Genomic DNA, 16,659 nt, shown 5'->3' with positions numbered 1-16,659 from the left:
TAGAGGACATACAACGCCAATTCTAGTAACTATCACTGTGCATAAGCTTGAAGTAGGTCTGCAGTACCCAGTTAGATCAGAGGTACAAAGCATTAAGGCCCACAGAGGCCCATATTGCTGGATTCAGCCCATCAGCCAGGAAGGCAGTAGGGGTGATGTACACAAATACAAAACTGGTTGTGCCCGTAACATATAAAACCATATAAAAATTGGTGCAAATACAAAATAAATCTATACATCAGATAATATGTGACAGGAGCAACATTGAGCGGCTCATGGCTTAGATTATAAAACCGGTTTGTGTGTTCTGTATTTCATTTCCCTTGCACCCGGAGTTCATCTTGTAACACTTTTCCCCAGAATATGCCTTTTCTTTATCGTCTATGTCCATCTTGGGACTCCTATTCCAGTGTGTCAAGTTTGTATTGGCTGGATAGAGCAGTGGTCAGCCTGGTCAGACCACCTCACCAGTAAGTGTCCCTGAGTTAGACACCCAACGATAAATAGTCACCTACCTCAAATCCTCAGTTTAGGCTTGTTTGAGCAGTACTCTTTAAATATGCCCTTTATATAACCGTAAAGCACTGCAGAATATATTGGCTCTATATAAATGCTAATAATAATAATAATATTATTATTATTATTATTAATACCCGTCTCAACGGTGTATCCCCTTCGTTTTGTGCATCCTTCTCTCTGTGTGACTTTGTATTGTCCCCTGTGTCTCACTTATGCATGTTTGCCTTTATCCTGCCCTATGTTTCTCCCAAACAAAATTTCACAGGTGGATTATAAAGGTCTCCTCTACTCCAACCACAAGGGAAATTACTAGTGGCCCTTGTATGGTATACCAAGCAAAAAAATAATGATTTAAACAAATCTGTGTTGTTTCTGGTTTATAAAAAAAAAAAAAAAAGTTTCCCTTGTATACTATGTTGAGAAATGATATGAAATGAAAAAAAAAACAGTTTTAAATGTATTCTTACCCACAATGAAATGGGAAAATCCTTAAAACCTTTACCCAGATTTTTTTCATCGACAATATTTTCACTTCCATCATTATGAGCCTGAGATATTCTTTCAGACTGTATTTGTGCTGTTCCTGAAATGCAACATAAGGAATTAACTCTCATCAATAGCTGTGGAAGACCAAGTAATTTCTTGGGGACTAAAAGCCAGGAATGATTGATTGTTCGGCTACGAAGTGAAGTTTTTTTTTTAATAAAATATTCTATTATCTGTGAGTTCATTTATAACATTCAATTCCAGAATGTGAAGAATTTGGAATGTCCTTAAATTATTGAGCAATGCACCCTTGCCATTCTTTTTCTGATATTTGCTCTCATTTTACTGCTTATTTCTGTAAATGTTTTACATACATAATGGGTGTTCATGTATAGCAATAAAAAAAAAAAAAAAAAACACATACCTGGCAAATGTTTTGGGAAACAAGAAAAAGGTGCTATCAGCAGCCACGTTATAAAACCACAAATTAAAAATCCAATCCACCACGCACCGAGCCACCGAGGATCACTTGGCGTAAGACCAACACTATAAAAAAGAAGTAGAATAAATAAAATAAACACAATCTATACTATCACTAATACCACATTGTTCCTCTTCTTTTCTATCAACCAAACAGTGCCAAGTTCCTTGAAACCCACATTCCCTGCAACCAGGTATTAAAAATATTAAAGGTGTGAAACAGAATCTCAGCTGGACATTTTCTACATTTTTGATATAGCTTAATAAGTTTTCCTTACTTTTGTCTTACCTGTGTATATTAAAATTATTATTATTATTATTATTTTTTAATGCACATGCATTTTGAGAACATGATGTGCCCACTGACAGTGGCATAATAACAGGAGTCCAGGGGGGGAAATCCACCCCGGGTGCCACTCATTAGGGGGGTATCATGGGCAGACTGAGTGGCACTGCTGCACCAGGGGCACGATATCCAGATTTTGAAAAGAGGAACCTTCTCTCACATTTAGTTTTAAGCACACATGCGGCAGTTATTTAATTTATTACAATGTATGGGTGCAAATTCATTTTGATTGTGACACTACAAAATGTTAAAGACAGAGTGTGGCAAAGTATAGATAAAATAGTGAAAACATTTCTGAAAGAAGGAAGCTGAAGAATTAAAAAAAAAAAAAAAAACAATAGCAACCGATAATTACAGAAGGTGCTTCGCTGAAAAATGATTGAAGGGAATAATCACTCATAGTGATGTAGAGATACCACACAGAGACTGAAGAAGAGATATCGATGGGACATATTCACTTAAACCTTGAATCTTGGTTACTTAAAAAACCTGATTGCAAAAGCTGTAAATATAGCAGATTTAATTTTTTTTTATTTTTTTTCTAAATCAGCTATTTTGATTTAAAAAAACAAATTTGGTTTGCAATTCATTATTCAGTAATGGTGTAATATATGATGAATTGAGAGTTTGTGGTCATTACCTTTTCCTCCTTACATCTAGATGTGTCAAAGATTATTTATATATTGACAGCTATTATGTTACTACCACCTAACATGGAAACCAGGCACTTATCGCCTAATAAACGCTATTGGAGATAATAAAACATACAGCAGCCGCACATTGACAGTTGTGAACAATTAACTTTCATAGCATAGAAACAGCTGGTAATCTGCAATGGTTGCAGCCATTATTTCTGCATTTATTGACTTGGTAAGATATTGTGATAAGGATTTAAATGAGACCGTAGGGTCTATATTAACTACGAGACTCACTGCACGATCTCTAATATAAGATACAAAGTGCTAGGTATGTCTACGAAACAATAATAATAAAAAAAAATAATATATTCTTATTATTATTGGTATTTATATAGCGCCAAGTAATTCTGCAGCACTTTACTATATTGTGAAAGGGGTTAATTTTAAAATAAATTAGACAATTACACAGTGACACAGGAACAATTGGTAGATGAGGACCCTGCTCAAATGAAAAAAATAAATAAAAGTGTGTGTGTGTGGATGTTTATACGCACATGCACACTTTTTTCATTTAAACTGTATACACACACAAATATATGCATATACATAGACACATTTATATAGAAATCATCAAAATTGAATGTTGAAATTACATTACTATATAGTTTGTTATAACTTGAAAGGAATAGTATAAACCTACCGTACACCCGTATTAAAATCAATGTATATATCTAAAAGTTGTCCTCCTATTAGGTAACCCACTGCAGGTCCTACTACAGACATTCCATATGCAATCCCTGAGAGAAAGATAGAAATAGGTGTTAGGGAATCGGTGTAATCGCCCAGTAATCATTCTTGGGACGATTTACAACACGTATCTCAGTTATTATTACATATTACAGAGATAATCGTGTTTGTATGTTAATAAAATGATTTTGATATGATATGTTAAAAAAAAACAACGAAATTCTCTAAAACAAATTTTGAACAGGTAATCAGCCTGATATTTAAAAGCATGTTAGAACAGGAATATTTATAATATATAATAAAATTATTTTTTTGGGGTAGTGGGTGGTTTCTACAGTTTACACAGTGTAACAATTATTTAAATGCAATGCTGAACGATCGCTTATACCATTGGATACATTGTCAATTTTGTGATGGGAATACTCAACCTACAGAATCCAGGAAGATGTGAATCATGGTAAAATATGACACCACCATGCTTGTCCTACATATAGAGATAACATTGTGGATGCATCTTCATCAGTTCCAGGACATCAGTCATTCCAGGGAAAGGCATGCGTAGGATTATATATTAGGGTGTGTAATGAGAGAAAAAAAAAACTTCCAAACATTTGCTATAATTCCTTAAGTATGTTAGGATGACTTGTCCAAAACATAGTGGGCATTAATGCAGTCAGAACGCCATGGAATGCCCCTGCATTTTGATGTGAACTGGTCAATTTATACCTGGGGCTCCCCACTGTCAGCTGGTGCCCGATTTAGTGGCTCCAGACAGTCAGATGTGTGGTCTGCAGTGCTCAAAGTGTGAGCAGCATAGAAGCTCTTTAAATATATTGAAATCACAGTCAGAACGGGAAAGTAAGCTTATTTACTTTGCAACTCATGCATAACACTACGTCTCACCTTTTTAGGACATTGTTAGCATTTTAATGACACTTACAAACTGGATAGATTATTTTTTTCTCATTACTTAATGGTGAATGTTAACATTTTAGATGAATAAAGTTACGTTTAAGACATAACCACATCAGATTTGCTTTGTGTTCCTATTGAGAGATAGAACACTCAGCCTGGTGGTAGACCAATAGAAAAATGTGGGAATTTATGGGAGGACAATATCCTTTTTAATAATTTTAGATCAATCTTTGCATACTAGAATTAATTTATTTAGTATTTATGTAACTCACCCCACCCAGTCACTGCCCCACTGCCTCTAGGTAATATTTTTCCTAAACATTAAGGGTGGAATACCCTTTTCTTTGTTTCAGATTTGCCTGTGTGAAAATATGTTGTAAAACTATTTGTAAGTCATTGAACAATGTTTACCTTATGATATTTATACCATCTGATGATTAATGCTCATCAGTGGTATTGTTATCCTTACTTGACTCCTTCTAAAAAGTTCAGTCATACAATTTATGTATTAAAGGAACACTCTATTTAAGACATGTATTTGATTTAGAAGATATACTCCAATAACAAAAATCTGCATGCATTTATTTATGCATTTTTTCTTTGGGAGTGTATCCAAAAAGCTAGTTGCAAAAGCTGCAGGTCTGTTGTCTGCAGTCTTTGCAAGACCTTCCCTTTTCCCCCAGCACAGATTTTCAATATTTGCTGGGGAAACCTACAATCCCAGGCTTCTCATGGAATATTATAGATATAAGTAAAACCAAGGTCTGCATTCACCCTAACATGCATAAATAAATGTATGCTTGTTCAGGTGAGTGAGGCCCCCAGGTTTTCACATATAAATATTTTTTGGGAGTCTAGGCCAACTCCCTGGCTTTGCACCCCTCCCTGCCACAGGTGCCTAATTCCAGGGCCCTATTTAACCTTGCCCTGCTGGGAGTCCCTGATGGATTTTTGTTCCCCAAGTATGCAGATTAATCCCATTAAAGAAGACATTAGGTTGGTAGAGTAGGACCTGCCATAAATAGGGTACATTGACGTTGTGGCAGGTTTGTGCATTGTTTGATCATATACTGTAACTAAACCCCCATTATTTTTGCATAGATTAGGTTTTTTGTTTTGTTTTGTTTTTTAAATTGTAACAAACCTTTAGAGTTGATGTTTAGTGGATGAGTGAGTGCGCTGCATCTTGTGTACACATTGTGTTTAGCAATTGAAATAGCTCAACACAACGAATGCTTCATGTGGTTTCCCCAAGTGTGTGTATATAAACATATACACACACACACACACACACGTAAGCACTTAGTGAATAATCCCCTGAAGCAATATTTTGTAGTAACAATAATTTCTATATATAAATTCTATCTTGCAAAGTCTGCAGTGTCCAGGCGAAACGCGTAGATCAGAAAGTGGCCTGTTATTGGAGACAACAACCACAATGATATCATGTAAGAGTTCTATGAAGGGGTTGGGATTTTGGGGTAATAAAAACCTGCAGTATTACACTATATCCTTTCTTTGTATCTTTTAAGGTATACAGAATGCATACTGTCAATTGGATACAAAAAATAGATTGATAACTGTATAGTTTTGTGGATATGGATTACCCGGTTCCCCGGATACATAGACTACCACTGTGAAAGTGGATGATATATTTTGAACAATTACTACAGCAGACTATAATATTATTAGTGTCACCCCAAATTAATGCTTTAGGGGATTATTTACAAAGTGCTTGCACACATATGCATAAACTTTGTCCTTGGAGAATATTCTTAATGTGTATAGCGGCTGATTTAATGTTTGAATAAGATTGTTTTTAACTGAAGTATACTATTTATTTGCAATCTTGTTAGTGTTTTTGGTTAGTGTGTATATGTATATCATTATTTCTTTATTTATATCACACAACAATCTCTCAGCTTGAAGCAAGTCGTCATCATCCTGGTATTTTGCCTTTAGCTTGGCTTCATTTTTATAATATAGACAGACAGACAGACAGACAGGCAAAAACAGGTTTTAACTTTACAAATACCTATATATAGTGATGATTTGTGAGTGGGGAGGCTGTCATCAAAAAATGCTGTTCCAAGGGTGTACAGAGGAGTTCCCCCAACTCCCATAAGCAGCTGGCCCAGAATGAAGACATAGAGGAAATTAGAGAGTGAAGATTTTTTGTTCTCATTTGTACAATCTACAAGAGTGCTGTTAGTCCCAGTGGAGCCACATTCCTCTGCAAGAGAAAAAGCAATAAATAAAAAGTTAGAATATATATTGACGACTAGTTTAAATAAAAGGAAGCAAAGACGCTACAAAAACTGATAACAGTTTTAATTGAGGTTTAGCCCCTTAAGGACACATGACATGTCATGATTCCCTTTTATTCCAGAAGTTGGGTCCTTAAGGGGTTAAACGTTCTTTTTCTGCATTTCACCATAAATAAACAAACAATCTCAATAAACATAAATTTAAAAAAAAGTAACAAAGATCTATCAAGGAAACCAGGAGTACAAAACCAACTGCTGATACAATTGGTTTTCATGATCATTGTTGCAATTTTAGAAGTCTGACATACTTTCCTATTTGCAACACTTTCCTAAATCCACAGACCCCAACATCAGAGTCCTGTGAAGGGGGACACCGATGGGTGAATTTTTTGCTTTGTTTTTTAATTAAAAACGTACGCAACTTGTGTAACTTGCATCACCCACAGAAGAGACTCAGAGCAGGATTAACCAGAATACGACCCTAGATGGCCGCCTTGGGGACAGGCACCTCGGAACCATGAGTTGGGAGACGCAAACTGAAAAACTTGTCTGGGACCCTGTGGGATCTTAATCCGTCCCTGAATTAACTGCCAAGAGTATGTTTTGTTGAAAACAAATTAAACAACAGAAAGAAACTTTTGGAAAATAAGTGACATACAACCCCCTTCCAATCCACTCACCCCTTAGGGCAAATGCAATTAATAATAATTTTGTCAGATGTGCCAACACCAAGATTGCTAAACTAACAAATGGCATGCATTGTGAAAATACAAATGTGGATTAGGACCCTCTAAATTTGCAATGACCCCATATAGAGTAATTCAGTTTTAGACCCGTGCCTGTTATTACCATTAATATACACCTTAATAATCGAACAATGAAAACCAAGTGTGGCCCTGATCCAATCTCAGCATCTATAAAAGTACTAACAATACTTTGGTATCTAACTATCGTCCGATATCAGTGTTCCCGGTATTGTCAAAAACTTGGGAAAATGTGTTTACATGCAACTATATGGGTATTAGCAACATTCTTTCTAACCCCTGACCAATCCGGCTTTCGACCAATCCACTTCATTTAAAATGAGAAAAGGAAAGTAAAACAAGGATTAGTTAGACTAGAAACAAAAGGAAGGTTTGTAGAAGAGCATAAAGGTCTAGCTGACTGCCTCAACACATATTTGCAGATGAAAATGAAGTAAATGGACATCAGTTAGGAAAAAAGTAAAATGTGAAATGTAAGTTTGAAGAGGAAGCGGTTCATTTCAGCGGTCTAAAGTAAAGTAAGATAAAAAAGATACACCCAAAGTTAAAAAAGGTAGTGGTGTACTAGCAAAATCATTAACAGATTTATTTAACCAGTCATTGTAAACAGAAGTAGTCCCAGAAGATTGGAAGTTAGTGAGTGTTGTGCCCATTCACAAGAAAGGTAGTAGGGAGGAGTCGGGCAACTCGGGAAAGTAATGGAAACCATGTTAAAGGATAGGATTGTTAAACATCTAAAATCACATGGACTACAAGAACACAGACAACATGGGTTTACTTCATGGAGATCATGCCAAACTAATCTTATTGATTTTTTTTGACTGGGTAACTAAAATTATAGATCAGGGTGGTGCAGTAGTAGGTTCAGTAAGGCTTTTGACACTGTTGCAAATAGAAGGCTTATCAATAAACTGCAATCTTTAAGTTTGGATTCCGATATTGTTGAATGTGGGTTAGGCAGTGGCTGAGTGACAGGCAATAGAGGGTTGTAGTCAACCATAGGCGTGCGCACGGGGTGTGCCCGGGCACACCCTAATGTAGGGTGCCCACGTGTCCCAGATTGCCCAGACATTCTCACATTTTGTGGGTCCACCTTAATTTTAGGACAATGCTATGTCCCTGAAAGAGCTGGACCCATTATAAGTGAAGAGGGGGCCCGCTGGCTTCACCACTATGCCAGCGCCGCGGGCCCCCATTTGCTGCCCGCCGGTGGAGATGTCCCTCTCTCCCTCCCCTCCCAGCGCTGCAAGGAAGTGAGGTCACACGTGAAGACATCACTTCCTCCCAGCGCTCTTTGCAGACGGCCGCGTGGGAGGAAAGAGAGAGGAGCTCTCAGGACCAGGTAAGTACAGATGTAATGCGGAATTAAAGTTCAGATCAGTCTGTCCTTTTAAAAAGAGATTTACTTTTACAAGGTTGTTTTAAAGATAAGCACATTATTTCGTAAGATAAATTGTTTATGGATCTCAAACAAATTGTTGTTTTTTTTCTTTGTGTAATTAAATGCTCTTTGGTTTCCTGCAACAGACTGTGAGAAATTAGAATTATTTATTAGATAACATGAATTATGTACCTCAATGTTATATAAATACTTAGCTGGGCAAGGATTTGAGTGAGATTTTGAGGAAACTAGATCACATGTGACATTTAGTGTGAAACTCTTTTAAATATAAGTTGCTGTGTTTTATAAGCATATGATTCATTATTCTGTGAAAAGAATATCTTTATATTTTTTTGCCCACAGTATTTTCCTTACAAGTGTACATGGTGATGGAGCTTTTTCTACTGTCTAAAGGAGTATTATAGTTTGGGTTTTATATATATATATATTTAGCCTGTTTGTAAGTGAGATTTGTGTGCTCATTCTCATAATGAGCCCAAGTTAGAGTCTCTTGCATGAAAATGTGAAGTTTGACAAATTGCATTTAGCATACGTGTTGCAAAGGGGAGGCTTGATGGGCTGAAGACCTGGATATGTACAGTTTGTATATTTTATCAGGCAGGCACTTATCAAAGCAGCCACCTTTTCACACACGACGTGATTGCTCACAAAAGCCACAGAAGCTGTTCAGAGTTTTCTGGTACACAAACAGATTAAACTGAAAGGGAGCTGTTTGTGGTGTAGTCTGTGTGTAAAAAGGTCTGTTTGTGGTGTACTATGTGTGACTAGGAATTGTAGTGTGTGTGTTTGTATGCATTTCCATGTACAAGAGCTATAGAGAGAGTGTATATAAGGGGTTTGAGATTTTGTATATATGAGGGTGGGTGTGTGTATATGTATGTATGTATGTATGTATGTATGTATGTATGTATGTATGTATGTATGTATGTGTAAAAAAAAGGAAATTAAGATAGCACTCTCAGGACTTTTCTTGTTGTATGTATATGTGTGTGTGTGTATATATATATATATATATATATATATATATATATATATATATATATCCGCGTGTGTGTGTGTGTACTTTAGGGTGCACACCCTAATGCTATAGGCTGCGCACGCCTATGTAGTCAACATAGTATATTCGAAGCAAGGTCTGGTTACAAATGGTGTACCTTAGGGATCTGTACTTGGACCCATTCTCTGTAATGGTTTTATTAGTGATATTGCAGAAGGTCTTGGTGGTAAGGTGTGTCTTTTTTGCTGATGATACAATGATTTGCAACAGGGTTAATGTTACAGGGGGAATAAGCCAAATTGCAAATGATTTAGGGAAGCTAAAAAACTAGATAAGTTCAATGTGGATAAGTGCAAGATAATGAATCTTGGGTGTAAAAACCCAAGGGTGGAGTACAGAATATGTGATACTGTTCTAACTGAAACATCGGAGGAAAAGAATTTAGAAGTAATTCATTCAGATGATTTAAAGGTAGGCAGACAATGCAGTAGAGCAGCAGGAAATGCTAGCAGAATACTCGGTTGTATAGGGAGAGGCATTAGCAGTAGAAAGAGGGAAGTGCTCATGCCATTGTACAGAACACTGGTGAGACCTCACTTGGAGTACTGTACACAGTACTGGAGACCATATCTTCAGAAAGATATTGATACCTTAGGAGAGAGTTCAAGGAAGGGCTACTAAACTGGTTCATGGATTGCAGGATAAAACTTACAGGGAAAGGTTAAAGGAACTTAACATGTATAGCTTGGAGGAAAGACGAGACTGGGGGATATGATGGAAACATTTAAATATATAAATTAAATCAACACTGTTAAGGAGGAGAGTAGATTTAAAAGAAGAAAAACTAATCACAAGAGGACAAAGTCTTAAATTAGAGGGGCAAAGGTTTAAAAATAAAATCAGGAAGTATTACTTTACTGAGAGGGGGGTGGATACATGGAATAGCCTTCCAGCTGAAGTGGTAAAGGTTAACACAGTGAGGGACTTTAAACATGTGTGAGATAGGCATAGGGCTATCTTGGCTAGAAGATGAGGCCAAGGACTATTGAAAGTATGTAGAAAATTGGGCAGACTAGATGGGCCAAAGGGTTATCTGCCTTTACATTCTAAGTTTCAACTGCCCTCGAAAGCTTGCAATGACATCCAAACTGGCATGGAACAAGGAGACCTAAATGTTCCTTGTTTTTGCCAAGGCATTTGACACAGTAGACCATGGCATTCTATTGCAAAAATGTAAAAACTCAGGTATTGGTGATCATCCACTAACCTGGTTTCAATCATATGTATCGGAGCAATCGTAATAAGAGTCCATTTCTGACAGTGTCTTCTCCCAATCATGTGTGGTGTTCACCAATGCTCCATACTCACATTATTCATAAATGATCTGCCTACTGAGATTGTAATCTACACTAGCAAATCAAATCTACCACAGCTTGAGGCTGTGCTTCATTACCAGTTCACAGAGGTAGAAAAGTGGATTGCAGATAAACATTTCCTAAACACTGACAAGATTGACCCAATGATCTTTGGAAGAGTACATAAATTACAATTTCCCATCTATGTATCAGAACAAAATCAAATAACACACTGACCGCAGTCCATGATTTCAAACACCTAGATATGTTGCTAGACCGCAGTCTATCTTTAACCTCTATATGGAAAAACTCTCATCAAAACTATATCCAAAACTAGGTGCCCTCTACAGAAACAAATCCTGCTTAAGCCTGACAGTAAAGTGACAATATCGGCACCCAGACCACTTTAGCTCATTGAATTGGTCTGGGTGCAGTGCCCCCGTCAGTTTAACCCTGCAATGGTATTAGCAGTTAGTGATAGACTGCAATACTTACATTGCAGGGTTAACTCCATCTCTAGTGGCGATCTACCAGACAGTCAATAGAGGTGCATCAGGGTCATTAGGCAACTTTTCATCACCCAACGGACGCTGGATATCCTCACACTATGCATGAGGACATCCAACGTCAGCTAAAACTCCATTGGAAAGCACTGATTCAATACTTTCCTATGGGGTTCTTCCACTGCGACCACAGCAATTGCAGCTCATGCACATTAAGTCCCCGATGTCGGGAAGGAGGAGTAAAAGTGGAGTCTGAACCAGCGCTAGACTTAGGTAAGAAACAGAAGGATTTTTGAGCCCTTGTGCGCTGCAGGAGGGGTGTGAACAAGGAGGGCACTATAGGGTACTAAAGTGCTAGGAATACCATTTTGTATTCCTAGTCTATAGTTTCCCTTAAGGAAACAGATTGTACAACAAATGATAATGCCAGTCATTGAATACGCACTGTAGTACCCTATAGTGCCCTCCTTGTTCACACCCCTCCTGCAGCGCACAAAGGCTCAAAAATCCTTCTGTTTCTTACCTAAGTCCAGCGCTGATGTCCCTTTGCGTCATACTGCAAGCCCACCTTAATAAATTTACTTCATTGTAAAACTTGTTCTGCTGCTTTATGTTGCAATGTAATTACAGGACCCACCATTGTGACATGCTAAAATAACTAAACTGGCTGTTGCTGGAATCCAGACGCACCCTTCATCTTTCCAGCCTTGTGTTTAAGAGCTTTTCTGGGAAGCTCCCGCCCTACCTGAGCAGAATGCTGTTCCCACCTCCAATAACCTCTGATCCAGTACCAGCACTTTATTTAGTCTGCCTCATTACAAAAAAGAAAGCGGGCCGATCCTCCATTTCCTACAGAGCATCACAATTATGGAATAACCTCAGGGAACAAAATCAAATCTTTCTCCAGTCTAAAATATTGAAGAGATCTCTGTCAACATATCTCAATACAGAATGCGCCTGTAGTCATGGTTGATTATTTTGATTATCTTTTAAAGAATTAAAATATATATATATAAATAAAAGTATAGAATTTCAAGAATTTCTATAGGGCAAAAGAGATACAAATTCCATGATATCATCAGTATCCCTTCTGCCCTAAATAATAAAAACTCTCAAAAGCTGTATTGCTCATTAAAATCATATCAGTCAATACTTAAAAATGCTTATTTGGCATTAGGAATTACATATGTTTCAAATTTCTATGTTATGGGACATAATGACTTGCACATACATACTGAAAGAGTATACTCGCCATTTGGTCAAATCCATAAAGTTACATTAGCTCCCTACCAAACATGTGGACAGCTCTAGAATCGTCTGCACTTTGACATCAGAACAAACGAGAACAGTCACATTTTTCAGCACTAATCTGTCATATCTGTCCCCTTCCATATATGCACCGCTTTCCTTCTGCTTCGATTTATTGCTTTTGCTTTACATGCTTGCATGGTTATGTTGTAGATTAAAGATTACAAAATAGATATAGATAGTTATTGTTTTTAGTTATTGTTTTCAGTAATTTGAGTTGTTAATCATTTATAAAATGTTGGCCCAAGTAGCAGGATTGGATTTTTCAGATACTTTCCAAATTCAGGCAATTTTGTCATAAACTCTATTTAAAAATCACCTTTTACCAAATTAAGTAAACTTCTAGGAGTCTGTTATAATAACTATATTCTGTATGAAAATTACCCAAGATTAGATACATTGATAATATGTACTAAAATAAATACAGACATACCATATATTTCAAAAACCGTCATTTATAAATCAGAATTTTCATAGTCCCATATATAGAACCATCGTGAAAATAAAAACAATCTTACCATTGAATTTGCTTCCAAACTCGTATGATCCACTAGCAAAATGAGGCACAGAAAATACGAGTGCTCCAAGTCCAATCATAAATGCTGAGAAAGCAAGCCATCGCGGCTTGTGACCTCTTTGTCCATAGAAAGATATAAAAAGTGATAAAAGGCAAAATGCAATGTCATAACTTGCAGCAATTAATCCGGTCAAGGAACTGTTCAGGCTGTAACGTTTCTCTATGGTAGAAATTACAACATTTACCAAACCGTTCACTAGAGTACCTAAAAAGAAGAGAAAATGTGTGTTAGATTGCATATACTGGCAACAACAAAAAAAAGTTACATTTAAAAAATGTTTTTTGTTTTTTTTTTTAAAAATACAATTTAAAAAAAAAAAAATCAGTTGATCTTTACCATGTAGACCTTCTTCAATAACTAAGTTGGCTTAATTTGTAATATTACTACTATTTTTGCTATTGTATGTATATGTAGGAGTGATCATTTGTATACAGGCAGAGAGAGTATATAAATATATATGTATGCAAATAGTCTCAGGCACAAAAGCTTTATTGAGTACACCAAGACATACAAAGCACACGGCTTGCTTTAAGATCAATACAAACAGCACAATTGTGGCAAACAAATTGATGTTTTTTAGCCAATCTGAACTTTAAAAAACAGAGAATGGGCTCATATAGTGGGTGGAGGAACCGTAATTATCAATATGGGCAGGTAACGTCTTTTGTAGGCATGCTACATAGAGAACAACCGGGTCTTGGGACCTAAAACATTTGCCCGCTTTGTGTTCCTCAATACACACTTATGTAACACGAGTGGCACAGCTTTACCTGAAGTGTTTTTCCCTTATTCTTCCTAACAATCATTCACTATAGTGGCATCAGTGATTTAAAAGTTAACAGTTCAGTGTTCAATTAATTTTTACAGGTTTTAAAGGTCCTTCAGTAGTGTTGTCCCTCCTCCCCCTTTTTCTGACCATTACCATACACTGCAATGACAAAACCGTACAAAGTTTTTGAAGTAGAAAAAATTCCTTTATTGCTTGTTCATTAAAAACTGATCGACGTTTCAGCCCCATCCGTGGCTTTCCTCAGGATCAATACATCAAAAATGCATATGATAAAACAAACTTATATACCTAAACAATTGATTAATTAATTAGAAAACCACTCAGGTGGTTGTCTTAAACTAAAGACAACACACAAAATATTGGTGCGTAGTATTCAAAAAAAAAAAAAAAAAAAAAATACACCCTCTGTTAATATATTTAATAAACTTCTTAAAGTGATATTGCACAATCCACAAGCCTAGGTGAGGACATATTTAAAACTCCTTAAAGTGATATTACACAATTCACAAACCTGGGTGTAGATATATTTAAAACTTCTTAAAGTGATATTGCACAATTCACAAACCTGGGTGTGTTTCTAGGTGTATTAACAAGCAATAATTAGTGATATAATGAAACATACAACCAACAGTATGACATATACTTGCAATCTTGTACAGTCACAACTCTGGTATCTTAAAGGGGACAAAAAGGTAGAAGGAACTCCTAGTGCAATAGAGTCACAAAGAATAAAAAAAATCAGTTGGTATCAAACTCACAAGTTAAGAGTGGTAAAAGCCCCACTCATAGATATATCGCCAAGGGAGGATCAGCCCCTAGAGTGCGTGGGATCCAATGGATTCATAGACAGCCAGGGTAGCAGGTAAGTAAATTGTTTATTCCAATAGTAGTTAAAAACAACACCTGCTGACAGCAGCTAAGTCCCTGATACCCACTCTATGGAAAAAGGCTGCTGCCCCCACCTTCCAACAATGGGTGGATAGGGTAGGAGAAATCCGCACCATGGAAGCAATGACTGCTTCCCTCCAAGGCCGCACAGAGAAATGCAACCCGACGTGGACCCCCTGGCTTCTGTACATTGCTGCAGACAGGTCAACCCCCTGAAACCTATACTCATACCTTAGCCCTCATCCGCCCCACATCCCTACACTCCCTCACCCACCTCTTTCTTAGCTATACCCCCCCCTCTCTTTACTCCCTCCTCACCTCCCCCCCCCCCCATCCCACCTCAGATCCGAGCAGGACATGACTGACCCATACCCATAACCGGATTGGAACACGCATAGAGCGACTGATCATGCACAGATAAAAGGACAGGCCAGTAGACGGAGCTCAACGCAGACAGGAAGCGGCACCGCCAGCCCCCAAGTCGCCTTACGATACTCCATAGCTCATGACCAGACACACAGCAGGCGCTGCGATAGGCCTAAGTACACGGGCTCCTCTGACCGGTCGCTCAACACACGGGCAACATCCCGACATTATTGGCTCACCCAAAAGACGACAGACGACCTAAGCCGTAACACCTAAGATTGAGGGAACATTACACACAGAGAATGACCATCCGTGAACGGTCCGGAACTGGCGGCCCAGGTAGCACGCCTGTCCCCGATACGAGGGTACACAAACTCAGCAGGTTCCCATTCCAGGTGCGACTGTAGCTCACAGCCCACCAGACCCACCTAAGCCCTCAAACCTGCCATATACACCCTCACGGACAAATGCTACAGGACCACAACAACAAAACAAAAACAAAAATAAGATACTGCGACATGCCGTAACAAACAATAAACACTACTCTGGTTATCCACCCTCAGACAACCGCATGAAGTCAAACAGAAACTGCTATATATATATATTCGCACGGGCATGTATCTGTCAAGCATAGCTATTGCATGTTCTGTAATCCGATTTGACCCCCTACCTTTACTCTTTTCTGTACCCCCCACGTGATCTTGGAAACAAGAAAACATAAAAAACGATAAAGATTGTCAAAAAAAAAAAAAAAAAATGCAGCAAATAGGCCAAACCTTTGTCCGGTCACTGGCCCAGGGAACTGTAACAGTTCTATAAAGTATGTAAACCGTATTAAATACCCAGACGTGGCCGGTCTCGTCAATGCAGACAGAAAGAAAGTACTTACTCGTTCATAGCCCGTGGCGTGTTTCACCCCTCCCTTGGGTCTCACGTTTGAGAAAGCCCCAAGGGAGGGGCGAAATGCGTCACGGGCAAGACCTATCACACTTTGTGGGACTGAAACGTTGATCCAGTTTTTAACTATTATGGAATAAAAGTAAATTTTTATTGAAAGACCAAGAGTGCAGTGTCCATTTGCAAATTAGATGTTGGAGCCCTGGTAGTGCATCCCGATGTTTTGCTTCCCGAGTGCAAGGTATTTCAGTAATATATATATATATACATATACATACATATACACACACACACACACTGTTCTTCCCTGTCAGCAACAATACATATACAACAACTATACGCTAGATTACCATCCCAATATTTACAACTTTTTACTCCTCTTACTGACTGTTGCTGACAGAGTTCTGAAGACT

General features: G+C 37.7%; 1 protein-coding gene across 1 annotated transcript in view; it reads right to left on the bottom strand.

Annotated features, from left to right (window-relative positions):
* Positions 1-16,659, bottom strand: part of LOC134610619 (solute carrier organic anion transporter family member 4C1-like) — a 53,338-nt gene that overhangs the window by 22,485 nt on the left and 14,194 nt on the right. The window contains exons 2-6 of the mRNA XM_063453665.1: positions 13,246-13,509; positions 6,167-6,364; positions 3,170-3,266; positions 1,430-1,551; positions 987-1,102 (exon numbers count right to left, since the gene is read on the bottom strand). Of these exons, the coding sequence (XP_063309735.1) occupies positions 987-1,102; positions 1,430-1,551; positions 3,170-3,266; positions 6,167-6,364; positions 13,246-13,509 (797 nt within the window). The remainder of the gene's footprint in view (positions 1-986; positions 1,103-1,429; positions 1,552-3,169; positions 3,267-6,166; positions 6,365-13,245; positions 13,510-16,659) is intronic.

This window comes from Pelobates fuscus, chromosome 5 (genome assembly GCF_036172605.1).
Source record: "Pelobates fuscus isolate aPelFus1 chromosome 5, aPelFus1.pri, whole genome shotgun sequence".
NCBI classification, from domain to species: Eukaryota; Metazoa; Chordata; class Amphibia; order Anura; family Pelobatidae; genus Pelobates; species Pelobates fuscus.
The sequence above is the reverse complement of the archived record's forward strand: the minus strand, read 5'-3'. Positions and strand labels throughout refer to the sequence as shown.